A 25,219-nucleotide genomic window follows, 5' to 3' on the forward strand; every position below is an offset into this window, starting at 1 on the left:
GGACTACCCGAAGAACAGTAGATTTGGGAACGGGCCGGGTATCCCACTCCTTTATGGTAATACCAGAATGCCCCTACCCACTGTTAGGACGGGATTTACTGACCAAGATTGGAGCTCAGATAACTTTCAGACAAGGGGGGGGCCTCAGGTCACCAATGGCAAGGGCCACCCCATCCAGGTACTGACCATGAAACTGGAGGATGAATACCTCCTCCACCAGGAGGCGCTCCTGAGAGAGGATAATATAGACAGATGGCTCCAAGAATTCCCCTCGGTTTGGGCAGAGACGGGGGGGGGGGGGGATAGGACTAGCCGCTCACAGGACCCCAGTCCTGGTAGAGCTCAAGCCAGGAGAGAGTCCGGTAAGGATCAAACAATACCCCATGTCTCAGGAGGCCCGGAAGGGGATCCAGCCACACATCCGGAGACTACGAAGCCTAGGAGTACTAGTTCCTTGCCAGTCTGCCTGGAACACCCCCCTACTGCCGGTCAAAAAGCCTCACACAAATGACTATCGACCGGTACAAGACCTCCGGGAAGTAAATAAGAGGGTCGCGGACATACACCCAACTGTTCCCAACCCATATATTCTCTTGAGCTCCTTGGCACCCTCCAGGTTCTGGTATACTGTACTAGATTTAAAGGATGCCTTCTTCAGTCTGCCGCTGGCACCCCAGAGCCAACCCTTGTTCGCCTTTGAGTGGCATGATCCGGAGGAGGGCTACAGTGGGCAACTCACCTGGACACGGCTACCTCAGGGATTCAAAAATTCACCCACCATCTTCGACGAGGCACTACATGAGGACCTGGGTGAGTACAGAAGGGAGCACCCTGGCCACACCCTCCTACAGTATGTGGATGACATCCTGATTGCTGCCGACACGGCCAAAGACTGTGAGTGAGGGACCCAGGACCTGCTGGCTACCCTGGGGGCCTTAGGGTACCGGGCATCCGTGAAGAAAGCTCAGATATGCAGGGAGAGGGTAAGTTACCTGGGATATATCCTGGAGGGCGGACAGCGGCGGTTATCAGATGCCAGAAAAGAAACTGTCCTAAAGATCCCTACTCCCACCTCCCGAAGAGAAGTGAGGGAATTCCTAGGATCAGCCGGCTACTGCCGCCTCTGGGTTCCAGGTTTTGCTGAGATTGCCAAGCCCCTATATGAAGCTACCAAAGAGGGGAAAATATTTAAATGGACTGAAAAAGAAGAAATTGCCTTTAATCAGTTAAAAAAGACCCTCTTAAGTGCCCCAGCCCTGGGCCTACCAGACATTACGAAACCCTTCCACCTCTTTGTAGACGAACATAAGGGAATAGCAAAAGGGGTTCTAACTCAAGCCTTAGGCCCCTGGAACCGCCCAGTGGCTTACCTGCCTAAGAAACTAGACCCAGTGGCTGCCAGCTGGCCGCCATGCCTAAGAATTATTGCGGCGACAGCACTCCTAGTCAAGGATGCAGACAAACTGACCCTAGGACAGGAGATCTGGATCACGACCCCACACGCCATTGAAGGAGTCCTGAAACAGCCTCCGGATAGATGGATGAGCAATACACGTATGACTCATTACCAGAGCCTCCTACTCAACCCTCCACGAGTGCGGTTCCACCCCAGTGCAGCCCTCAATCCTGCAACCCTGCTGCCCGACCCTGACCTAGGTGCTCCACTACATGACTGTGCGGGAATCCTGGAACAAGTACATGGATTCCGGACGGACCTGACCGACCGGCCCCTCCCCGATGCCGAGGCTACTTGGTTCACCGATGGCAGCAGCTTTGTGCAAGACGGACACAGGTATGCGGGTGCAGCGGTGGTCACCGAAACGGACACCGTATGGGCGGAGGCTCTACCCTCCAGAACGTCAGCCCAGCGAGCAGAGCTCATAGCCCTCACCAAGGCGCTGATGCTGGGAGCTGGAACATGGCTTAACATCTACACAGACAGCCGTTATGCATTTGCCACAGCTCATATTCATGGGGCAATTTATCAGGAGAGGGGGTTACTGACGGCAGAAGGACGGACTATAAAAAATAAGCAGGAGATACTTAACCTGCTTACGGCCTTATGGCTTCCTGCCAAGCTAGCCATTATCCACTGCCAAGGGCACCAAAAAGCTGATAACCCAGTAGCTAGAGGTAATCGAAAGGCTGACCAGGCAGCCAAGGCAGTAGCCCTTACTCCAGTCCCCACCATGACCATACAACTACCAGACCCGGGAGACTCAGTTTTACCAGCCCAGCCCAAGTACTCCCAGGAGGAGTTACAGCGGATCAAGAAACTCCCCATGGCCCAGGAGATAAAGGGATGGTGGTATACACCTAACAAGGAGCTCGTGCTGCCAGACCAGCTCGGAGTCTCAATATTAGAGCACATGCATCGGTCTACTCACATGGGGGCCCGAAAATTAAAAGACTTAATCCGACATGCCGGAATCAAGATTCACCAACAGGACACCAAAATAGAGCAAGTTGTATCTGCCTGCAAGACCTGCCAACTCACCAACGCGAGAGCCACATCAAATAAAAAAGGAACCAGGCTCAGAGGCACCAGACCGGGAGCCCAATGGGAAGTCGACTTCACTGAAGTCAAACCAGGAAAGTATGGTTATAAATATCTTTTAGTATTTACAGACACCTTCTCTGGCTGGGTGGAGGCATACCCAACCAAGCATGAAACGGCTCAGACGGTGGCTAAGAAGCTACTAGAAGACATCTTACCCAGGTATGGTTTTCCTGCCATGGTAGGATCAGACAATGGACCAGCTTTTATCTCGCAGGTAACACAGGCAGTAGCCAAGGCGGTGGGGGCAAACTGGAAATTACATTGTGCTTATAGGCCCCAGAGCTCAGGACAGGTAGAAAGAATGAATAGAACCCTAAAAGAGACCTTTACCAAATTAACCATGGAGACTGGTGGGGACTGGGTGACTCTCCTACCGTACGCCCTTTACCGGGTTAGAAACACTCCTTACACTCTGGGTTTTACTCCCTACGAGATCATGTTTGGCAGGCCACCCCCTGTTATTCCCAGCCTTCGAGCTGAACTTATTGCTGAGTTTAAAGATCAAGAACTTTTTCTTTCCTTGAGAGGGCTCCAGAGGGCGCATGAGGACATTTGGCCGCGCCTCTGTGCCATCTACGAGGCTGGCCCGACCCCGACACCTCATCAGTACAGGCCAGGAGACTGGGTCTATGTCAAGAGGCACCACCGAGAGACCCTCGAGCCGCGCTGGAAGGGACCCTACATCCTGGTGCTGACAACCCCCACCGCTCTCAAAGTAGACGGCATCGCGACCTGGGTCCATCACACCCACGTTCGGCCAGCGGACCCCTCCTCGATCCAGAAGGACTTTGTCACGCGATGGGCCATCAGTCGGGACCAACACAACCCGCTCAAGCTCAAGCTACAGCGCATTCGACCCACCTAATATTGGTAACTCTGTCAACTCTGCTTGTCATTGCTCATGCTGCTGGGAGTCCCCACGCCCCCCAAAACATCACCTGGCAGATCATAGACACCAGCTCGGGGACAATACTTAATCAGACCTCCCAGAGCCACTCCAGGGACACATGCTTCCCAGAACTTAGTGTAAAACCTCCAAACTCTGTTCCCCTTGTCACCATAAATGCAGCCGGTCCCATGATTGGGTCCGTAAGCTACATGACAAGGGGGGAATGAAAGGGCGGGCCTACGCCGGCCGACTCCATCTTGTTCTGTGTCCTTCACCTAGACCACGCCTCCTCCCCTTGAGTAACCTCCTGCTCACCCATTCAAACTTCCTGATCAAAACACGCCCCTTCCCCAGCCAGTCGGCTGAGGCCACACCCCTTCCCCAGCCAATCGGCTGCCCCTAGACCCCTATAAAACCTTTGTGCTTTTGAAGCTCGCCCTCTCTCCCTGGTATCTCACCGCTGCGACGGTGCAGGTAGGGGATTGAGCTCGAGCTAGCTCGAATAAAGGCTCTTTTGCTTTTGCATCGGACTCGGCTCCCTGGTGGTCTTTGGGGATCACGAATTCTGGGCATAACAATAACCACCCCCCTTTTACAGGTTAAGGCACAGGTTCAGAGAAGTAAACAGAACTGTAGTAACAGCGGAGTGTTTCAGCAGGCGCCATTTCCAGCCACAAAGCACTTTCCCACACCACATCCCACAGAGTTTCACTTCCAGGGGCAGTAATGGTAGTACTGCTTGATGGTTAAGAGCAATGGTTTGAGATTAGAGCTGAGTTTGAGTCCCCACTCAGCCATGTGTGTGACCACAGAAGTCATTTAACCCCTCTTGTCCTCAGTTACCTGACCTAGAAAATAAGGTTAATAAAAATGCCTTCCTCATAGGTCTGTTGGGAGGACAAATGACATAAAACACATAAACAGAAAGTCCTATGATAGAGGCCTGGATGGGAGTATTTTGTTTGTGTATCTAACCCCCCACCCCATCCCCTCTTTGGAAGAGTGCCAGGTCCCCAGACTCCTGGTCAGGTGTTGCTTCTGCTCTCTGGACGTAAAATCCAGGAGGGCCCATGACTGGAGAAGGGGAGGTGGCTGAGCAAAAGGACAAGTGATCAATGATCTGGCCATGAAGAGCCTTGAGTGAGACACATGTGGTCCCTGATTTGGGGAAAGGGAGGGGGAGGCAGGTGGGCTCCCCAGGGAAACTTCCTGTGCCCCTGGAAGCTCTGAGGGTGGGAGAGGTGAGCATCCTGGGAGGGTCTCCAAGAAAGATGCGACTGAACTATTTGCGGGGGGGTTAATCAGGTCCTCGAGTCCAATCGGTCGCTGCTCTCGTCCTCTTGGCCGACTTTTCCCCGGCAGAGGGCTCTTGCCGGCCGCATCTTCCGGGAAGCTGGGGCTGTGAGGTGCGCTGGGCGTAAGCTTACCGAGGGCGCGCGCGGAACACGGTTGCCCCTCGCGCCCTTCCTGGCCGGGTGCGGGAGAACGCGAGGAGTGACCCTAAACCTGTCGCCGGGCTTCACCTTGACGGTTGCGCACCATCCGCCTCCGGCCCGCTGCCAAGCAACAGCGCGCTGCCCCGTGGGCCAGCGGCCGCGCGTCCTCCAACCCCCTTTCCCGCAGAGGGGGCACGGGATCCTAGGCCGATCCAGGCCGGGTTTTGCGGCGGCATGCGAATGTGCTGATCCCTCATCTGCCGTTCTCCGCACAGTTGGCGGCGGGAGATCATGGTGCTGGACGATCTGTGGACCGAGCTCCCTGGCGCCTCCGTGGCTGCCCTGGCCTGCTGCTTCGTTGCAGCGGCCGTGGCCCTGCGCTGGTCAAGTCGTCGGCTGGCGCGGGACGCGGGGGCCAGGGCACGACGCAAACAGCGGGCGGCTCTGGAGACCATGGATAAGTCGGCGCAGCGCTTCCGCCTCCAGGTGACCGCTCGGGTCCGTGGTGTGTGTGGGGAGGCACAGGGTGGGGTATCCTTAGCAGCATTTTCAGCCGCACTGGCGCGCGGAGGGGCAGGTGGAGGGCCGCGCAGGTTTTACGTTCGGAACCTCTCTTTGCCCTAATACATTCCATACTCTTTCTGAGGTAGAGCCGAGGGGAGGCTGGGAGACCAAAGGCCATCGCCACACTGGGTCAAAGAGAGAGGAACTTTGCTCGGTGCCAAAGAATTTCAAGACTTTCATTTATTTATTTTTTTTCAACGTTTATTTATTTTTGGGACAGAGAGAGACAGAGCATGAATGGGGGAGGGGCAGAGAGAGAGGGAGACACAGAATCAGAAACAGGCTCCAGGCTCTGAGCCATCAGCCCAGAGCCCGACGCGGGGCTCGAACTCACGGACCGCGAGATCGTGACCTGGCTGAAGTCGGACGCTTAACCGACTGCGCCACCCAGGCGCCCCCCATTTATTTATTTTTTTAAAAAATGTTTATTATTGAGAGACAGAGATACAGAGCATGAACATGGGAGGGGCAGAGAGAGGGGGAGACACCAAATCTGAAGCAGGCTCCAGGCTCTGAGCTGTCAGCACAGAGCCCCAAGCGGGGCTTGAACTCACAAACTGAGCCCAAGTCGGATGCCCAACCGACTGAGCCACCCAGGTGCCCCTCAAGACTTTTAGAAAGCTAAAATGCAAGCATGAGAACCAATATGATGCTCAGGTTAAGACTTTGTAATCACAGAGTCATGGCCAAGGGAATCTGGAAAGCTTATAGTTTAAAGTCATTGATTTGTGCGTGATGATACTAAGAGAGAGCCAGAAAAGGACTTGCCCAAGTGCAAAGAGGGCTGGGCTGGAATAGACGTCTCCCCAGCTCCTGCTCTAACCCCTTACAGGCCCTTTTCCTTAAGCAAGTGTAATTCCAGCACTTCCCTGGGTGAGCTGTCAACAAGCTTTTCTCATTCTGGTTCAGCTCGGTGTGTGCATAGATGCTGGGGAGGGGCCTAGAAGACGAGGCTTTCGCTCAAGGTGTTTGAGACGCTGGACCCAGTTAGAAGTCAAAATGATAAATTCTGGGAGAAGTTCTTATGTACTGTGAGAGGAAAAACTTGCCACGATTGTTTGTGAGGCTTTGTGTTTGATAGGATTCAGATCTGGCAGGTGGGAAAGCATTCCAGGTGACTGGGGACACAGCAGGTGTCAGGAGGATGTGCCTAGGTGGGAGTCAGGGAGGGAGTCACAGAAAATTGCTTTTAGCAGATGCTGTGATTTTAGAGTTGGGTGCAGAGCTGGAACTAGAACCTACACGCCCAGTGGTACTCTCCAGCCTCATTCCAGTGGAGGAGAGCAGGGAGGGGATATTAGGTAGGGAGACCAGGCCTTAGGATGCCAGGCCCAGGGTGCAGCCTTGATCACGGTGTCTTTTAGCCGGTATGGATTTACTCCACACCATTTCTGGGCCAGGATATATCATATTTATTTATTTGTTGAAATAAATATGTATCTGGTTCCAGCCTCTATTCATCAAGCTTGCTGAAAAGCCCACCATCAGTCAGTTTTTTTTTTTTTTTTAAATTTTTTTTTTTTCAACGTTTATTTATTTTTGGGACAGAGAGAGACAGAGCATGAACGGGGGAGGGGCAGAGAGAGAGGGAGACACAGAATCGGAAACAGGCTCCAGGCTCTGAGCCGTCAGCCCAGAGCCCGACGCGGGGCTCGAACTCACGGACCGCGAGATCGTGACCTGGCTGAAGTCGGACGCCTAACCGACTGCGCCACCCAGGCGCCCCTATCAGTCAGTTTTTAGATGTTCAGTCCACACTGGCCACTGACCCTACCTGAGCACAAGTTCTTCACTTCACTGCCTAAGTCCTCCTTCTCTGGCTGAATTCCAAGGTGCCCCACTCAGGGATCCTTGCAGTGACACCCGGCTCACCCTGGAGACCCTCAGCTGCTCCTGAGGCCCGAGTTCTTTAGCAATAGCCCGAACTGCAGCCAGCTGGCAAGAACTGTGCAGGGGCAGCTTCAGCAGTCCGCCCACTGTTCCTGCCTACTGAACTCCCCTCCCAGTCACAAGACACCCACCTGCTGGCAGGGGTGCAACGTGGTAGAAGGGCAGGTCTTCCTCACCTCAGCTCCAAACACCAGCATCTATACAGGTCCCCTCTGGAGCAACCGCCTTTCATTATTTTTTTAGAACCAGATCTTCCAGGGGCACATGGGTGGCTCAGTCAGTTAAGGGTCAGACTCCTGATTTCAGCTCAGGTCATGATCTCCTGGTTTGTGGGATTGAGCCCCGCATCGGCCTCTGTGCTGATAGTGTGGAGCCTGCTTGGGATTCTCTCCTTCTCTCTATGCTCCTCCCCTGCTTGTTCTCTGTCTCTCGAAATAAATAAATAAACATTAAAAAAAAAAAAAAAGAGAATAACCAAAATTTCCAGGGTAGAGGTTATGGGCCTGAAATACAAAAAGCTGTTTACATACCCTCGCCGGGGCAAGAGAGCCTGGTGTCAGAATACCAAAGCCTGGCTCTTCCAGGTGGGTAAACAGCGAAATGTACACTAGGATTTTCCAGTGACTGTGGAGGAGAAAAGGAGAAGTATCTCAGGAGTCTCATTTGAGCGGTCAGCAAGGGTCTTGATAACAGTAACTCTGAAAGGCCTTGGGGGCAGTTAAGAAGTAGGTGGTTTAGCTGAACTCAATCCCTTGGAACCTTGGGATGAGCTCCTTCCTCTCTCCTGCCCCTAAGGTGCCTTTCTGCTTGGCTCTGGAGTCTCTGGATGATGGGGATGTGGGTTTTGAGGCTGTATAAGCAGCCTTTCTTCTGGGGCTTTTTCAGGCCTGCCCCGAATAGTAAGGGGCAGTGAGGTAAGCAGGGCCCTGGGCAGGCCCCAGGGGAATACAGCAGCAGGTAGTACAGCTCCAGCCTGATAGACTCCTGACAAAGCTAGCTGGGAGCCTAGATACCACCAGTGTTCCCAGGCATTGCTGGAGGAGGGGGAATCCTAATCACTTCCGGAATCATCACAAAATGGTTCACTTCTCTCGACTATAGAGCAACTGGAGAGTGAGGCCTGTTTCTGGTAACTCTCTGTTGACCACGTGAGGCTTAACCTGTAACGACTCTTTGCCCACTTTTTTCCCACCCTGCCCCCTGAATGAGTGTCAATATCCTTTCTAGACTGAATAGAAGAACTACCATCAATAGAATCTTATGGCTGGAAAAGATAAGCCAGAACACCTGCTCATGCCTCTGTGCCTTTGCACTTGTGGTCTTACCCCAAAACAAATCTCTTACAACCCCTTTTGCCAGAATTCCACTGGTCTTAACAAATGCCACTTCCTTCAACTGGATCTGATGTGTGGTTCCATCTCCTGGCCTTCTCCAAGCCCAGCTTGAAACCTGACTTTAAAACAAAATGATTCAGTAGATGAGTTGAGGGTGAATGTAGTTTTTGTTGAGACCACTATCGGTGGCCTGTGTGGCCAAATGGAAAAGATATCTTGAAATAGAACAAAGGTGATAAAAACCATGAGGGAAACTAAAAAAGACATGGAGGATAATGTAGAACAGCTGAAATTAGGACAGTAGGGGACTCAAGGAGAGACAGCTGGAGGAGGGGCAGTGATTCAATGATAGCTATAGTATCCCTCCCTTGAGAAAGAATATGCTACTAGGTGGCCGAATGCTTAGTTACAACTTATTTGTACACTTCCCTGCATTCTCCGTACAAATTTAATTTCCCCTGTGTTTGTAGACTGGCCTCCTGGAGGTGCAGACTTTCTTTGGTGTCTTGTGAAAGAAAAAATGTCTCAGCTGCCTGATGACTAGTTGAAGATTTAAAAATAGCTGTTAGCGGTGCTGTCATCAGCTGTCAACATGGAAGAACATAGGACACAATTAAAATTTGTGCTAATTTTTTTAAAAATGGAGAGAACCTGCTGATAGCTTCAAGCTGAGGCTCACAGGGACTTTGTGGCACCTTGTAGCAAGGTGGGAAATGGTGGTGACCACACTCTCAGTGGCAAGTCTCCTAGTGTGGTGGGCTCTCAGCTAATTTTTACTTTCTTCCCCATACTCTTAGGCATTTTTTTTTCTATAATGAGCACACTTATGTAATCAGAAAAAAAAAAAGCAATCTTGCTATTGAAAATAGCAAGCGAGAAAGGCAAGGTGTAGTAAGTACTGTGTATATAGCATAGTCCTTTTGTACAAAAAGAGAATATATGAAAACAATTACATACATGGTGAGCTTTTCATAAACTTTTTTGTCCCTGTGAGTTTTCATTAGAAACCATTAACTATGGTTTCCTTTTCAGAGAGGGACTGGGCAGGGTGGTCCCAGGGGTAGGGTGAATGTTCATTTTCATTTTGTGTATGTATGTGTATATATATATATATATATATATTTTTTTTTCTAGCTGAAAGAGAACTTTTTGTTACTTTTAAATGTACAGAAAACTACTGCGTCTACTTAGCCCAGTTTGGTGGCCAGTGCTTTAGCCTTTGTCTTTTCTAGCTTGTCAATGCGAGCCACCGACTCTGGACCCAGGACGTTGCCTCCCAAGTGGCAGTGGATCTCATCATATCTGTCATTGTAATTGGTCCCGATGGCTTCCACCAGCTTAGTCAGAGCTCCTCTGTCTTCCAAGTTAACCTGTGTGAGGGTGACAGTGGTGCAGGTCTTCCTGTGGACCAGATGCTCCACCTGGCCTTCCCCTTGATGATGCAGTGGGGAACTCCCATCTTACAACACAGGGCAGGCAGGAAGACAACCAGCTGAATGGGATCCACATCATGTGCCATCACTACCAGCTGAGCCTTCTTGTTTTCTGCCAAGATGGTGACACATGAACCCCCGCTCGAAGGACAGGCGGCCTCTTAGTGGGGACATCCCCTTTGCCGGCAGCTTTCTTCTCAGCCTGGACCAACAATCTCTGCTTCTTTTCTTGCTTTGTCTCTGGTCTGTACCTGTGGGCCAGCTTGAGCAGCTGAGGAGCCGTTTGGCAGTCTAAGGCCTGGGTGAACTGGTTAATTGCAGGGGGCAATTTTAGATGCTTGTAGAGTAGTCTTTTGCCACTACAGCTGGATGTAGTGGGGCCATTTGACAAAGCAGGCGAGGTACCTTTTGGACTGGATGTCCTGTCTGATCCCAAAATTCTTGGGCTTTTTCTCAAACGGGATTGACCACCTTCTCGGCCTCCTGCTTCTTCAGAACAGTAGGGGCTGGGGCCACCTTCTTCCCCTTGGCCTTCTTTCCTTTTGGTATCTTGGATGGCTGGAAGAGAGACAGTGCTTTCATTTTGTATATGTTTTTAAAACATGTATCACCAGGGATTATCTAGTGTATGTGGGGAGAGATCACAGCAGTTTGCACATGCTGTTCTTACTGTCTGGAGCATTCTTTGTCCTCACTTACCCCTCTTTGCCAGGCCAACTATACTCTACCTTTCACCTGAGTATCACTCTTCAATAAAGCCTTCCCTATCCCCCAAGGCAGGGTCAGGTGGCCTTTCTTTCTGCTATTTTTTTCTGCTTTGTGGCTCCCTGTATTTTATATATATATATATATATATATATATATATATATATATATTACATTATATATTTTATATATGCATTATATTTATGTATATATACTATATATATTATATTTACATTATTATGTAATGTATTATAGTGAGTATTATATCTATTTAACAAATTAAGAGAAGTGGGTAGAGCAGTGCCTGGGTGGCTCAGTCAGTTAAGCATCTGACTTCAGCTCAGGTCATGATCTCACGTTTTGTGGGTTCAAGCCCCTCATTGGTCTCTGTGCTGACAGCTCAGAGCCTGGAGCCTGCTTCGGATTCTGTGTCTCCCTCTCTCTCTGCCCCTCCCCTGCTCATGCTGTGTCTCTCTCTGATTCTCAAAAATGAATAAACGTTAAAAAATTTTTTTTAATAAAAAATAAATCAAGAAAAAGAGAAGGGGGTAGAGTGTTCCTGCTGTTAACTCCGGGGTACAAAGGCTCTGTGGTGGGTGTGTGTGGAGGGTGTGAGTAGGTGGTATCTCATGGAAGGATGTGGAGGAGTCTGACAGGAACACAGCCTGGAAGCACTTCCTGGAATACCTCTGGAGCTTGTGGTGTGACAGAGACCTTAAGGAGCAGCCAGTCCTGCTTTGCACTGGCTGGCCTGGCAGGAAGGGCGGGTAGATGGCTTGGGCTTGATAACCGCTAAGGTGGCCCTGTGTGATCCAGGAAAGAAAGGATGGACAGGATGACTAATTGGATCTGGATGCGGGGGAGAGGGGGAGGGAAGGGCCCTGGCCTGTTCTTGCACTCTAACACCTGGATGGACTCAGCCCTTCCCTGCACAAGGGTACGTGGAACAGGAGACGGTGGAAAGTGGGGGAGCAGCGAGCTCAGGGAGAAGGACACAAGGGTGGGCGGCAATGGGAATAGCCCCTGAGCACCAGAGCTCAGTTGGGTCAGGCTGGGTGGAGGGTCAGGAGGCCGTGGGTTAGGTGGAGAACCTGGAGTGGAAGCCACGAGAAGGATTCACTTCTCCCAGCATCAGGGAGGGAAGAAGAGGTACCCAGAAGAATGTGTCTCTTCCCACATCTGGCTCCTTCTCATCCTTCAAATCACACAAAGAAATGTCACCTCCTCAGAGAGGCCTGACCATCCCATCTGAGTCAGTCGTCTCTTATTTCCATCACAGCAGCTGTTCTTGTGTTCTCATACTTCCCATGATCTGTCCATTATTTGTTAACTTGTTTGTTTTCTCGAATGTAGGCTCTGAAAGCAGGGACTTGTCTGTCTTGGTTACGTCTAAATTCATAGCCCTTAACATAGTCCCTGGCACATAGTAGGTACTCAGAACATGTTTGTTGACTAACTGAATAAATGGATGACAGAAGTAGCAGAGAAATGGGAGTAAAACCAGGGAGGGTAGTATCTCCATGCCCAGGAGGCAATTGAAGAGAGCTGGTATGTGGTCTCAATAGCTTTGAATACCTCAGTGAGACATGGAGCAAATATCAGAGTGGAGTATCTCTTGGATTTGTCACCAGGAGGTCCCTGGTGACCTTGGCAAGAGCAGAGGAGAGTGGGGGTGGAAAGTGGTGGCTGTGATTCAGAGACCCTCTCTCTGACCGTGTTTACTAATTGCCTCAATACCTTTGAGGAGGGAGCAAGCTGGGTTTTCAGGCAAAGGCTGACCCCAGAGACTGGGAGCCTTCAAGGTCTGGCAGTCAGGTGTGCAATCAAATGTCCCTCCTCCTTCAGAGAGCTCTTTGACCACCCTCTACCTACCTGTGTGCCACCCACTCACCACACCAGGTTTTATTTTCTTCAAGTTATTTCTTACTATCTCAAATTCTTGTTTACTTATTAATTACATGCTTGCTTCCCAAAGCATGGACGTGCCTTTTTTGTTCACTGTTGGATCCCCAGGCCTAGTATGGTGCTTGGTAATATGTATCTGGAATGAATGAAAAACTCCTCTCTTTTAGTTGTGAGCCTCTAGCTACAGCCCCAACCACCCAGGATAGTGTCTTCTTTTTCTCATCTCCCTCGCCAGGGATTGAGTGGTTAGGTGCAGGTGGACAGCCAGTGGACAGCCTATGCTGAGTGGACGGAGAACTATAGTTTACCTGTATGGTCCTAGGTGATGCACTTAGCCACTTGGTGCCTTAATTCCTTCCTTCCTTCCTTCCTTCCTTCCTTCCTTCCTTCCTTCCTTCCTTCCTCCCCCCCCTTTTTTTTTAAGTTTATTTATTATTTATTTTGGGAGAGACAGAGACAGAGTGAGGGAGGGACAGAGAGGGAGGGACACAGAGAATCCCAAGTAGGCTCCGCCCTGCCAGCATGGAGCCTGACACAGGCCTGGAACTCATGGAACTCACAAAACCATGAGATCATGACCTGAGCCGAAACCAAGAGACAGACGCTTATACTGACTGAGACACTTAGGCGCTCCGGTGCCTCAGTTTCTTTATCTGTGCAATGGGAATGGTAGCAAGATTTAGTCAGAACAGAGAGCAGCAGCATGGTGCAGTTGGCAGCTGTCAGTGGTGGTAGTTCATAATGGTTTAATAATCATACTGGGCATGGCCTCTCCCAGGGCACCCCGTCTGATAACCTCCTAGAAGAGGTATATCTGTCCTTTCCATAGGTGACAAGTGCCTGCCTAGGCTGGGCCACAGTTTCTGGTCTCAGAGCTGCAGGTGGGCATATCTGTCGTGGATTGGCATGTGACAGCATCTGCTTTGGCAGGTGTGGGGACTTAGGGGCATGGGCCACAAGTGTCAGCTGTAGGCACTTGAGGCCTGTGGGGTAAGGGGGTACTTATCTGAGGTGTCTCCCCAGAACCCCGACCTGGACTCAGAGGCACTGCTGGCCCTGCCCCTGACTCAGCTGGTGCAGAAGTTACACCGAGGGGAGCTGTCCCCGGAGGCTGCACTCTTCACCTACGTAGGAAAGGTAAGGCCCCAGGCTGGGGATTGCCTGGATCCTCCCTCTCTCTGCAAAGGCTGGGGGGAAACCTGGCCTGGAGTTACTCTCTCGGGACCAGGGTGGGGCCTCAGTGCCAGGGGCTGCCAGGAGCTTTGTGCATGAGAAGAAGAGAGAGAGAGAGAGAGATTGAGAGAGAGGGAGAGGCAGGCTGACTTTGTGTGTGTGTTGGTGAGAGGGCAACACTGAGCATCTTGTCTTAGCTAAAAGCCTGGCTTTCAGCCCAGACTTCCCTCTCGCTCCCGCCTCCACCCTATCCGTCACCAAGTGTGGTCTGTTCTCTTTCTATAGCTCTCTCTGGCCCATCCCCTTGTCCCCATTCTCCCGTCCCCCGGCACCCTGGTCTGCCACCACCATCTCCCTCCATGGTGGGGCCCCAGCCTCCTGGCCAGATTCCCTCTCAGGTCTCCAGTTCTTTAGATTCTGCTCTTCTGCTCCTCTTCAGTCTCTGGCATCCTGTCTGGTCAAGGCCTTCCGGAGTGTGGGCATCAATAGCTCAGCTGCCTACAGTTCCCTGGCACCCAGAGCCTGCCACACTTTGCACTGTGGGATTCCCTTTACCTGGAAGCCTCTTCTCCCTCTTCTCTTCTCCCTCTTCTTTGCCCCTCTTGGGGCAACAGGCACTGCTGGCTGAACCTTCAGGGCTCAGAGAAAGAGGCTGTCTTCCAGGGAGCCTCTCCTGACCCTCCCCAGCCTGAGTTAGGGTTCCCTCTTCAGTGGTCTTTCTTTCTTTTCTTTTTTTAAATGTTTATTTATTTATTTTGAGAGAGAGAGAAAGGAGGAGGAGGAGGAGGAGGAGAAGAAGAAGAAGAAGAAGTAGTAGTAGGAGTAGTAGTAGGGAAGAGGGGCAGAGAGAGAGGGAGAGAGAATCCCAAGCAGGCTCCATGCTCAGCATGGAGCTTGATGTGGGGTTTGATCCCATGACTGTGAGATCATGACCTGAGCTGAAATCAAGAGTTGGATACTTAACCGACTGAGCCACCCGGGTGCCTCTCTTTCTAACATTCTAACACATTTTCTCATGGCGTCCTAGAGCTTGTCTTATCCTTCATTTTCCCCTGTGGTTCCTTGTGGGCAGAGCTTGTCTCATTTGTCTTTGTACTTGGTGCTGAATACTTACTGGCTTTCGTACAGTAAGTGTTCAAGGAATGTGTTTGAAATGAAATGAAAGAAAAAGAATTGTGCTTTGTGAGTTGACTTGTGTGTAATTTCTTGAAACAGAGTGTGTGACAGTGGGTATGACCACTAGGCAGGTGGACATGCATGCCGGGTGACTGATGGGTGTGTGACAGTGGTGTGAGTGACTGCAGCAGAGAGTGAGGGAGATTGGCTGTATGGGGAGAGAGGACTGTATGCAGACCCCCGCACTGGCTGTGCCGGGAGGACACAGGCAGTCTTGACAGACTGTGCTGCGTCTCCTCTGTCAATGCCCCTGAAAAGTTGCTGCCCTTCGTAATCACCCACAAGTGAGCATTCTCGTCACAGATTGGCCTCTTCCCTGCCTGCCTTGGGTAGCCTGGAGACCGATTTCATGTGCTAAGTTGTGGCAATGGGACCCACACCCATTTTCCTCAGATGTTTCACAGGGACAGGAGTATTTACTGAAAGCTGTGTATCATTTTGCCCTGGTCTATCCCTCCCCTAGGGCCTTGTGGAATGTGGTTTGAGGGCTATGGAAAGACCCCATGGCAGATGGCCACTGTTAGTGCATTGTTCCTTTTAGGCAGGCTTCCATCCCTTTAAGTGATTGGTATTAGTCAGTCACTCCTCTGTGTGACTTCATTATCAGATTCAAGAGTTTCTGGGAAAGGGGAGGGTTAGCTGGGGCAGGTGTGGGCCAGGCCTGGGGCAGGAGAGAGCATGCTGGCCTCTGGGAGGCTGGAACCTGGCTCTAGTCCTGCTCTGTGCTGACTCCCGGTGTGGGCTGAGATGGGGATCTGCCCCTATCTGGTTCCTCCTGACTGCTTCACAGGCAGAGATATAGCTTAGGGGAGGAGGTGGAGCGGCCAGAGGTCATCTTCCTCCCAGCTCATCCCCTCTGGGGAGCATCTGAGGCCAGTGTCTTGCTCCTTTGCATGCCTTGTTTGTGCCCTGGCCCTGGAGTTACTCTCTCTGTCTTTGGGTTGAGGCCAGAGACTGCCAGGGTGAGGTTGGGACTAGAGGTCCCCAGTGAGATGGATGGTGGGCCCTAAGTTATTCTCTGCCCTCCTGGCTCCGGGCCATGTTGCTGATTTTTCCCTGGGTATACTTTAAAAGGCCAATTTCATGTTATGTATATTCTACCACAGTTTTTTTTTTTTTTTTTTTTTTTAAAGGCCAATCTCACTTTGCCTTGTGTCCATTTCTCCCTCTTCCAGGCCTGGGAAGTAAACAAACAGACCAACTGTGTGACCACCTACCTGGCAGACTGTGAGACTCAGCTGTCCCAGGCCCCAAAGCGGGGCCTGCTCTATGGAGTCCCTGTGAGCCTCAAGGAGTGCTTCAGCTACAAGGTATGCCCTTGCCTCACATGAGGCTTCAACCCCCACCCCTGCCCCTGCCAGCCAGCTCTGCATCCTGGGTTACGCTGGGCCCTCAGAGGAAGTATCAGGTCCAGAGGCCTTGAGAGGGACCATGGGTGTGCTCTGCCTTGGCCTGTGAGGTGGCGGTAAGAGTGGACCCTCTGCTGAAGGGCCCTTGATCCATCAGCTGTACACCTCTTGGCACCTATCCCTCCCTCTAGGGCCAGGACTCAACACTGGGCTTGAGCCTGAACGAGAGCATGCCTGCAGAGTGTGACAGTGTGGTGGTGCAGGTGCTGAAGCTACAGGGCGCTGTGCCCTTCGTGCACACCAACATCCCTCAGTCCATGTTCAGGTTGGATGGTTGGATTGGGTGCCGGGTGGGGGCAGGGGCATTGGCACCAGTGTGACCTGAGCTGACCCTTTCTTGCTTCCCCCAGCTATGACTGCAGTAATCCCCTCTTTGGCCAGACCTTGAACCCACTGAAGTCCTCTAAGAGCCCAGGTGGCTCCTCTGGGGGTGAAGGGGCCCTCATTGCAGGTGGAGGCTCCCCCCTGGGCTTAGGTACTGACATCGGAGGCAGTATCCGCTTTCCCTCCTCCTTCTGTGGCATCTGTGGCCTCAAGCCCACGGGAAACCGCATCAGGTATGGTGTGGGTGGTGGGTGGAGGGAGCTCCTGGATCTCTTGCTCTATGATCTTGGCCTAGCTCTCAACCTCTCTAGGCCCCAGGCAGGGATTCCCTCACTCTGGGGTTTTCCTGGGAGGGAATGTCACAGCACCATTGGTGTTGGTTCCTACTTTCTAAAGTGGTGAGAGTTCTAAGCTGCTGTATGGGTTTGAGGTTGGGCAGTGGGTGACCATTTCCTGTTTCCAACATTTTGTGTTTCTTATCCAGCAAAAGTGGCCTGAAGGGCTGTGTCTATGGACAGGTAGCAGGTGAGGTCTGGGGTTCCCTCAGTGCCCTGGTGGAGGGGGGTCTCCTGATCCAGTTCTACCCTGCATCTCCTGGGGGCAGTGTTTGGCTGCCAGGTTGGTCTAGGTGGGAGTTCCTACTTCCATGTCTCTGCTCACACTCCTAGGCCATGTCCCAGCCCTTGCTTGTGCCTCAGAGCCCATTAGGGTAGGGTGATCTTTTTCCTTCCCCTCCCTGCCCCACAGTGCCAATGTCAGTCGGCCCCATGGCTCGGGATGTGGAAAGCCTGGCACTGTGCCTGCGAGCGCTACTGTGTGAGGACATGTTCCGCTTGGATGCTGCCGTGCCCCCCCTGCCCTTCAAGGAGGAGGTGAGCAGGGTAGGGGGGCATGGGGTTGAATTTGGTTATCACTGGTGCTCCTGAGCCCAGAGAGCAGCCCCTTGGCATTGTGGATAGGGCTTGGAGGTTCTGTTTCCTGAAACCCACCCTCAAGGGTCTGCAGCCAGGGTCAGCTGCTTCTCTGCAGTCAGCCACCAGATGGAGCTCTTGCCTGCATGTGGAGACCCTGAGGCTTCCAAACTGGCCTGGTGGGGTGGGGCCTCTGCTGAGGAAAGGCCCCCCCTTATGGCCCCAGCCTCTTCTGCAGTCATTGAGAAACAGGAGACGCATCTCAGAGAACAACTTGAGGGAGAACTTGGTATTCTTGGTAGAATATCTGGACTTGGTGGGGTGAGTTCCCGCTCCTTGGCAGAAGATATTCCAACAACCCAGTGGTTCATGAACCCCTTTCTGAAAGGGAGGAAAGGAGGAGGTGAGGTCCCTTTTATGAGGTCTGGAACAAATTATCATGGGAGCCAGGACTTGCATTCTTGAAACAGGCAGTGGAGGGCCTTGGCTCAGGATGCCTGGGTTCTGGACCTAGTGTTGTCAGTATGTACTGGGCCTGTTTGCCCGTCTTCCTATCAAAACCTGAAGCCTCAGTTTCATCATATGACCAGTGGGAACCCTCATCCTTGCTGGGCCCCTCCTGCAGAGTCATTGTGAAGGTGTTTTGTGAAAGGGTCAGAGGCAGAAAGGGCTGGCCTCTCAGACAGTCATTTTCCAGGGATCCAGGCTGCAGCTTCTCAGCTGTGTTTGGGGCTGAGTAGCTTCAAAGATCCCTGGGAGCCCTACTTTGGGCTGCCCTCTCTTGACCTGATTCTGACTCCTGTGTTTGCCCCCAGGTCTACACAAGCTCTCAGCCCCTGCGTGTGGGGTATTATGAGACCGACAACTATACCACACCAACCCCGGCCATGAAGCGGGCCCTGCTGGAGACGAAGCAGAGCCTGGAGGCTGCTGGCCACACGGTATGGCTGTGGGAACCTGGAAGTCCTGTTGTGGCCCCTCCTTCGGGAAACCTTCCTGGTACCCATGGCTGCTGCCTGTCCCTGGCATCCTCTCACCCTGATTATTCTGTGGTTGGGATGGGAACTGTGTTCCTGCGGGACCATAGATAGAGGGCTGATCATATTAATTAGGTTAAGTGATTGGTGATGAACTCAGCCCTGTGCTGGGGATGTGTGAGTGCTACATGGGAGGCTCTCATCAACTACAAACAATGGTGCACAACTGTCCAGAGATTCCCACCATCCCAGGGTGGTGAGCCAATGGGCTTTACTCTGCTTATCTGAGACAAGTTAGTTCATGTATGGCTTGGCTTGACTTCTCTCATGGTAATGCATTTTAAGGGAGTTTTCATGGGTCAGTAAGGCTGCCTTTGTGGCTCCAGGGGGTGCTACCATGCAGGCAGGATTGGTCCAGTCCATCCTCAGGGCCGCCTGGGAAGCATGGGGGTTGTGGGAGTCAAGGGTTTTTAGGTGTGGGGGCCTTATACTCCTTAATCTTGCAGCTGATCCCCTTCCTGCCAAGCAATATACCCCATGCTCTGGAGATCCTCTCAACAGGTGGGCTGTTCAGTGATGGTGGCCACAGCTTCCTACAGAACTTGTGAGTGATGTGGACTTTGGGGTCTGGGGTGGGGACATTAGACCCAGAGAGAGCAATGGGTTCTGTTACTCCCAGTGTGGGCCAATCTGGCAGAAGATGGGGACAGGCCTCAGCTGAACACAAAGAAGCTCTGAGCATTCTGGGAAGGGACCTCTCTGCCCCTCTAATTGTGCAGACTGAGCCTGGAGATCCTTTGCCAGGGAGACTTTAGAAAGGTACCAGCTCAAGGGGAGGCTGGATTGAGCAGAGCTTAATTGATGGGAGCTCATTGGGAGGTAGGAGGTGGGCAGGGGAGTTGCTTGTCTATTTGGGGAAGATTGGGAGACAAGGGCAGGATGAAGCAGGAAGGGAGACATCTAGACATCATGCTGTGACTCCAGGCTCATCTGACTTGAGCCAAGTCTGCCTTTTCAGTAGTTTTCTCTTCTGTAGAGTAGGAGTGGGTGGGTTGGGCCAGGCCTACTTTAAGGGACTTTATTTTTTATTTTTTATTTATTTTTGAAACAGAGACAGAGCATAAATGGGGGAGGGTCAGAGAGAGAGGGAGACACAGAATCCTAAGCAGGCTCCAGGCTCTGGGCTGTTAGCACAGAGCCCGACTTGGGGCTCGAACTCATGGACCATGAGATCATGACCTGAGCTGAAGTCGGACGCTTAACCGACTGAGACACCCAGGCACCCCACTACCTTAAGGGACTTTAAAGAGCTCATGTTTAGAGAAGCCTTTGGTCCTTAAGGGTTGATAGGAGTGGAAGATAGATCTGTGAAGGTGCCTCCTGGTCATATGCCTGGGCTGACTGGACTTCCTCTCATAGCTGTGTATGGTCCAGGCTTCAGCAGAAGGGGCTGCCCCTCACTCTTGCCCTGGGAATGAACCCTTAGGATCAGCCTCCTGAGACCTTTCCCTGAACTCTAGAGCTAGAGACAGCCTCAGAAACAAGAGTCATGGCGGCTCCGCTTGTACCTCTAGGCTGGCATCAGCATTTACAGGGGATACTCTCAGTGCCTAGCCCTGGCCAGGGAGCGATTGCCCTCATTGAGTCCTTATTGCTTTAAGCTGAGTTTGCCAGGGAGGGAGACACAGAGTCCTGCCTTGGGGAACTCCAGTGTGGAGTGGAGTCCAGGCATCCCAGCGATCAGCAGAAACAAGTCATGTGTTTAAAAGGAGGCAGATAAGGGTGTCTGGCTGGCTCAGTCTGTAGAGCATCTTGGGGTTGTGTGATCTCAGGGTTGTGGTTCTGAGCCCCATGTTGGGTGTAGAGATTAAAGAAAAAAAAAAGAAAGAAAAATCTTTTAAAAAATAAATAAAAGGAGGCAGGTGAAGGGGTTGGAGACCAGTGGTTACCAGAGTCTGTTGAAGAGGGAGTCTAGAGGGTGTCACTGAAGAGATGACACTGAGTAGGGAGTGCTGGACTGGACCCAAGCCAGGAGGGAGGCCTGGGGAGGAAATGCTGAACTGGACCCTTTGTCTTCCAGCAAAGGTGATTTCGTGGACCCCTGCTTGGGAGACCTGATCTCAGTTCTGAAGATACCCAGGTGTTTGAAAGGACTGCTGGCTTTCCTGCTAAAGCCTCTGGTGAGGGCACAAGGAGTGGAGGGTTGGGGTGGGCTGGCAGGGGGCCTCTGGGGCTCTTCCCCTCTTGCCTTAGCCTCTCTTGGTTTGGGTGAGCATGGCCTCCTCTTCTCTCCAACCCCCACCCATACTCCTCTCCTCACCCCATGCCCTGCAATCTTCAGCCAGCCCGTGTGCTAAAAGAGGTGCTGACCACTCTCAACAATAGCCAAATTATGGAAAGAGCCTAAATGTCCATCAACTGATGAATGGATAAAGAAATTGTGGTTTATATACACAATGGAATACTACGTGGCAATGAGAAAGAATGAAATATGGCCTTTTGTAGCAACGTGGATGGAACTGGAGAGTGTGATGCTAAGTGAAATAAGCCATACAGAGAAAGACAGATACCATATGGTTTCACTCTTATGTGGATCCTAAGAAACTTAACAGAAACCCATGGGGGAGGGGAAGGAAAAAAAAAAAAGAGGTTAGAGTGGGAGAGAGCCAAAGCATAAGAGACTGTTAAAAACTGAGAACAAACTGAGGGTTGATGGGGGGTGGGAGGGAGGGGAGGGTGGGTGATGGGTATTGAGGAGGGCACCTTTTGGGATGAGCACTGTGTGTTGTATGGAAACCAATTTGACAATAAATTTCATATATTGAAAAAATAAATAAATAAAAGAGGTGCTGACCTGGGACCTGGGGGAAGGGACAGAGGGAAAAGAGGCACAGGTGGCTTGGCTGCACTCAGCCCAAAGCTGAGTCACTAACACTGTGGTTGTCCTTTGGCAGTTCCCAAGGATAGCAGCCTTTCTTGGCAGTATGAAGTCCCGGTAAGGACATTTCCTGTGCCTAGATCCCACCCCCCTCTTCCCCTGACCTGGGGTTAAGTGGTTTCTGACAGGAAGAGATGAGGGAAGTAGCTTCTGAGGTGGAAGTGGCCCAGCCAGGGTGGCAACCTCTGTGGCTTTCAGATGGGACCTTGAAGTTTGCCTTCTCAGGGTCCAGGTCTGGCTAGAGAGGAGGAGCCTGAAAGGGATCATGGGAAGGATGGGTTGGAGAGGAGAAGACCTGGCTATGCATGGGTAGAAAGGACCAGGAAAGGAAGCATGTAGAGGCACAGGGGAGAGGGGGCTACTTGGGAACCTGTGAGAGACGCTGCTCTTGGAGGTCTGACATAAACTGAGCTTCACTGGGTCCTGCCTGCCCCTTAGTGGCTCGGGTGGGAAAAGGGCATAAGTGGCCTTATTTTTAGGCCCTGACATCCTCTGGACTTGCCCCTTCTCTCATTGCCAGGCATTTAGGACCTTTGGCAGCTCTGGCCTCTCTTGTGTACTAAGGGTAGTTGGGAATCAGGCCTGATGTGGTCCTGGCTGTGCTGTGAAGTCACTAAGTGGCATAGCCTAAGTCCCTCTTGGGGCCTGATTTTCTCAGCAGGACATGAACTTAAGGATTTGAAATTCTCCCTTGTATTGCATCTGTCTCAGAGCTCCCATAGTTGAGAAGCGCCCATGGAGGATTGAGATCTGGGCGGGGGGGGGGGGGGTGTTAGGAGTAGGAGTCTGATGTTGCAAATCCCCATGGCCAGTGACCTCGTTCCCTCTGCCTAGGTCGGCTGGAAAGCTCTGGGAACTGCAGTACGAGATTGAGGTGAGGTCAGAGCCTCTAGAGTGGAGTAGGGTGGGGGATGGGGTGGAGTTGGACACAACACCTACCAGTGGGCTCTCTTGGCCACTGGTCCCTCTGGTCCCCTGGAGTAGCCTGTCATTCCCCCTTTTGCTCCCTGGACTGGTCTGTGACCTCACTTGCCTAGGTGCTCATCCTTAGGGGCTGGGTCAGTCAGCTCCTGTCCTGGCTGCCTCTTTGCCCCCACTGGTGCTGTCTGGCACTACGTGGCCCCACCCTGGCAGGAAAAATGATGTTTATGATTCGTGTGGGAGGTGGAGCAACTGATGCTGCCTGAGAGTGGCCATGCCTGTGTGCCCCAAGGACCTCCATCCCTTCCAGGCTTAGTCCAGATCCAGGGGCAGGTGCTGGGGCCTGAGCCACCCTGGCCACAGTCCCTTCATTAGAGAGTCCCTGTGATGGGCTGGGTCCGAGGGCTCCTGCTGGCATCCTCCCCAGGTGTACCGCAACTCTGTGATTGCCCAGTGGAGAGCACTGGACCTGGATGTGTTGCTCACCCCCATGCTGGGCCCTGCTCTGAACCTGAATGCTCCCGGCAGGGCCACAGGTGAGGCCTGCTGCCCCACCACACCCCTGACACTCCCACCTGCCTTTCCTCCTCTGGAAGTTCAGCCCAGTGCCCAGAAGGCTGCTGGGAAGTAGAAGAGGAGGCTTGGGGGAGGGCTACACCCCTTGGGGAGGGCCCTGCCCTTGGGGAGCTCACAGTCTCGCTGGAGAGATGGGAGTCATGTGGGATGTCCTGGGTGGGAATGAGCTCCCTGTTCACAGCACTACTGAAGTTGGAGATCTTGAGTTACAGAGTCTATGGTTTGGGGAGGTGGCGTTTAAAGTCCAGGTGGGATTTAGATAAGCCAAGAAAATAGGAACAACATTCCAGGTGGGGAAGCTTCATGGGCAAGGGCACAGGGCAAGCCCCAGCAGGCTCTCCAGCCTACCTTGAATCTGGATTCCTGAGCTTTGTCACTCACCTGAATCTCTGTGGCCCTGGGAGAGAGCCCCTCTCTGTCTGTGGAGGCAGGGTGCCATTTCCCAGGATGAAAGGCTGGGGTACAGAGAAGACAGTTGGCATTGAAGGTTGCCTGGCCTGCTGTAACCGCTTGTGTTGTGTTTCAGCGGCTGTCAGCTACACTCTGCTCTACAACTGCCTGGACTTCCCAGCGGGGGTGGTGCCTGTCACCACAGTGACCGCTGAGGACGAGGCTCAGATGGAACATTACAGGGGCTACTTTGGAGATATCTGGGACAAGGTGCTACAGAAGGTGAGGCCACAGGGCCTGGCTTGGCCCCCAGGGTACCCCTTCCCCTGGACTCCCACCCGTACCCCAATGCTGGCTGCTGTGAAGGAAGCAGCATAAGTGCATGTAGTCCTTGCCTGCATTTTTTTTCCTTTTCTTTTTTAAGTAAGCTCTACATCCAATCTGGGGCTCGAACTCATGACCCCAGGATCAAGAGTCACATACTCTACTGACTGAGCCAGCCAGGCACCCCCTCGCTCACCTTTCTTCATGCGAGACCCTGAAGGACAGCAGCCTGGCCCTGCCATGCTGCCCCTCCTCTCCAGCTGGGGTGCTTTCTGGTCCCTCGTGGGGTCTTGCCTCCTCTACCTCCCATCCTGATACCTGTGTCCCTCACAGGCCGTGAAGAAGAGCATGGGGCTGCCCGTGGCCGTGCAGTGTGTGGCTCTGCCCTGGCAAGAAGAGTTGTGTCTGCGGTTCATGCGGGAGGTGGAGCGACTGATGACCCCTGAAAAGCAGCCATCCTGACTGCCACCCACTGGGCTCTGGGGACCTGAGATCCACTCGATCTGTGCCCAGCCTAGTCTGGGCACAGCTGCCACCCTGTGAGGAAATGTTCAGCCTGGGCCAGAGGCTTCCATGTACCCCTCCCCTGATCTTCTACAAGAAGCACAGACGCCCTGAGTCTGGACCTTGCCCCCCCTTCTGATCCCTCCCTCTGCCCTGACATACCCACCACATGGCAGGCAGTGGGTGTGACATGGGCAAAAGCCCACTAACAGTCAAGAAATGTTTCTAGTCTGTATGCTCTCTGGCCATCATTGTCAGGGCATTGGGGGTTGAGCCCTACTCCAGCCTCGGCAATCTCATGGTTCCCATCCCCCACAGGAGTGACACAGGCTTCTCACCTCACCCATCCCCCTGTCCCCTCACTTAGACAAAGCCCTACTTTGCTAAGCATTGCCCTTCTCTTCTTCTTTCCTTTGCTCCTTCCCTCTCCAAGGATGCCCTTTCTGCTCCTCTACCATTAAATCCTTCGAGGCCCAGCTCAGATCCCTCTTTCCCAAGAAGGCCTTCCCTCCTTCCTCTGAGCCCTGGACTAGGTGGACTGTTTCTTCCCAGTCTGTCCTCTGTGGTGAGCATCTGTGGGTGGGTTTGCTTCCCTTAGTACACTGGTTCTCCTTGACAGGAGGGACCCTAATGCTGTATCTTTGTCCTTGGCGGCCAGCAAAGGGCTGGGCATAGGGCAGCAGGGAGTCTAGAGGGCTGGCCCTGAGCTGGCTCTCTTGTGGGGAGGGGGCCCATAGGCCTCGAGAAGAGAGCATGAGACAAGGCGATCTGGTAGCACTCACAGGGCTGGCCAAGGACTGGATTGTTCTAGGAAGGCTTCCTGAAGGAGGAGGACATGTATTGAGTGTAGAAGGTTTCCAGAAGCTGAGATGGGGATGAG

The 25,219-nt window shown here is 52.5% G+C and overlaps 1 protein-coding gene and 1 pseudogene across 3 annotated transcripts; one reads left to right on the plus strand and one right to left on the minus strand.

Moving 5' to 3' along the window:
• The first annotated feature begins 3,281 nt into the window (after positions 1 to 3,281).
• On the plus strand, positions 3,282 to 24,572 carry FAAH (fatty acid amide hydrolase). 3 transcript variants are annotated; one of them, XM_030326323.1, is made up of 16 exons: positions 3,282 to 3,430; positions 5,161 to 5,371; positions 13,740 to 13,853; positions 16,241 to 16,375; positions 16,606 to 16,739; positions 16,825 to 17,031; positions 17,283 to 17,323; positions 17,546 to 17,670; positions 18,525 to 18,650; positions 19,193 to 19,290; positions 20,767 to 20,866; positions 21,641 to 21,681; positions 22,459 to 22,498; positions 22,973 to 23,081; positions 23,648 to 23,793; positions 24,169 to 24,572. In XM_030326323.1, the coding sequence occupies exons 2-16, from the start codon at positions 5,177 to 5,179 to the stop codon at positions 24,295 to 24,297; spliced, it is 1,740 nt and encodes a 579-aa protein (XP_030182183.1). In that variant the 5' UTR covers positions 3,282 to 3,430; positions 5,161 to 5,176; the 3' UTR covers positions 24,298 to 24,572. The 3 variants fall into 3 exon arrangements, with proteins under 3 accessions (XP_030182183.1, XP_030182185.1, XP_030182182.1); XM_030326322.2 differs by lacking the exon at positions 3,282 to 3,430 and having other exon boundaries at positions 4,868 to 5,371; XM_030326325.2 differs by lacking the exons at positions 3,282 to 3,430; positions 13,740 to 13,853 and having other exon boundaries at positions 4,867 to 5,371.
• Positions 9,861 to 10,688, minus strand: LOC116738258 (annotated as a pseudogene).
• Positions 24,573 to 25,219: the final 647 nt, after the last annotated feature.

This window comes from Lynx canadensis, chromosome C1, assembly GCF_007474595.2.
Source record: "Lynx canadensis isolate LIC74 chromosome C1, mLynCan4.pri.v2, whole genome shotgun sequence".
NCBI lineage: Eukaryota > Metazoa > Chordata > Mammalia > Carnivora > Felidae > Lynx > Lynx canadensis.